This window comes from Lepidothrix coronata, unplaced genomic scaffold, assembly GCF_001604755.1.
Source record: "Lepidothrix coronata isolate B3197 unplaced genomic scaffold, Lepidothrix_coronata-1.0 Scaffold160, whole genome shotgun sequence".
Lineage (NCBI taxonomy): Eukaryota > Metazoa > Chordata > Aves > Passeriformes > Pipridae > Lepidothrix > Lepidothrix coronata.
This window is the reverse complement of record NW_016690340.1, coordinates 1,660,453-1,661,913: the sequence shown is the minus strand read 5'-3', so window position 1 is coordinate 1,661,913 and position 1,461 is coordinate 1,660,453. Positions and strand designations below refer to the sequence as shown.

Here is a 1,461-nt window from a genome sequence, read left to right as displayed (position 1 = left end):
GGAATGGGCTGCCCAGGGAGGGGGTGGAGTCCCCGTCCCTGGAGGGGTTTGAGCAGAGCCTGGATGTGGCATCAGTGCCATGGTCTGGGTGACAAGGTGGGGTTGGGTCACAGGTTGGACTCGATGATCTTGGAGGTCTTTTCCAACCCTGTTGATTCTGTGATTCAATGACTTGGCAGCTGGGTGTGAGCTCTGCAGCTGGGTTTGTTACACAAGAGCAGTTCTTGTTCCTCCTGTTTCAGCCTGATGAAGGAGGGGGGTGGTGCCTTTGTAGGTCCTGGCAGCCCCAGTTTGGACAGACAGACAATGCTCCTCTGTCAGGAGACACATTATTGTGTGGTTACAGTGGCTCTGGGTGCCCTGGGGATTGAGATTTTGGGTGTCCCAGCAACGCAAGAGGTTTCTGTCCTGGGAGGTTTCTCATCAGGCTGTGGGTGGTGTCCACCAGCCTCCACCTGTCCCCACAGACCTTCCCTTCTCAACTCTGGGCTGGTGGAGTCCCGGACTGGTCTCTCTTTGCCACAGGGCTAAACTGGCTTTTTCTCACAGCCCAGACACGCACAGGAGCTGCTGCTGGAGGTGAGAACTGTCCTGCTGGAGGTCAAGGGAAGAGTTTAGTCCAGTCAGCGTGACTGGGATTGTCAGTGCAAGTTCCTCTTCCTGTTTCAGGAACTGGGGGAAAAAAGATTGCACCATGTGGTAAAACCCCAGATGAGCATCAGCTCAGCCCTCTGGGCTGGTGGGTGAGTGGAGCCCGAGGGGTTCCTTGTGCTGCCCTTTCCTTGGTCTCTTTTCCAGATGACCTTCTATTTCTCGGACACGGCAGTGCTGCTCTTTGACTTCTGGAATGTCCACAGCCCCACAGGTAGGCCCTGGGACACCCATCCATCCATCCATCCATCCATCCATCCATCCATCCATCCATCCATCCATCCATCCATCCATCCCAGGGCTTGGAGGGCACCTTCCCATGCCAAGAGCAGGAAACAGGGAAGTGTGGGAAGCACCCCATCTCAGCCTGCCAACCCTCCCAGGTCACTCAGTGATGTCTCAGCTTCCCAGTTCCTTTTATGGTGGTTTTTTTCCCTCATTAAATTATTCTCCCAGCATCATGTTGTAACTCCCACGTTTTTGTGGAGTCGAGGCAAAGTTGTATATTTTTTTCAGAGCAACCCCCTCCAAAAAATCCTCCCTAGGAATTTCAGGGGGGATTGGGCTAAATAAATCCTCTACCACTTCTCAAACCTGCTGCCCAGCTCAGGAGCCCTCCCCCTTATCCTGTGGATAAGGATCCCATGGATCCCAAGCATGTTGGGACACCCCCCTGGCCCCAACAGCCCCTCCCTGGTGATGGGCAGTGTTGGGGTGTCTCTCCTGCAGTGCCACAAACCCAGCCTGAGTTCCACAAACCCAGCCTGAGTTCCACAAACCCAGCCTGAGTTCCACAAGCCCAGCCTGGGT

The 1,461-nt window shown here is 54.8% G+C and overlaps 1 protein-coding gene across 1 annotated transcript in view; it reads left to right on the top strand.

Moving 5' to 3' along the window:
- Positions 1–140: 140 nt before the first annotated feature.
- Positions 141–1,461, top strand: part of SLC31A2 (solute carrier family 31 member 2) — a 3,961-nt gene continuing 2,640 nt past the window's right edge. Inside the window, exon 1 of the mRNA XM_017829198.1 lies at positions 141–924. Coding sequence (XP_017684687.1) covers positions 799–924 — 126 coding nt within the window. The 5' untranslated portion in view covers positions 141–798. The remainder of the gene's footprint in view (positions 925–1,461) is intronic.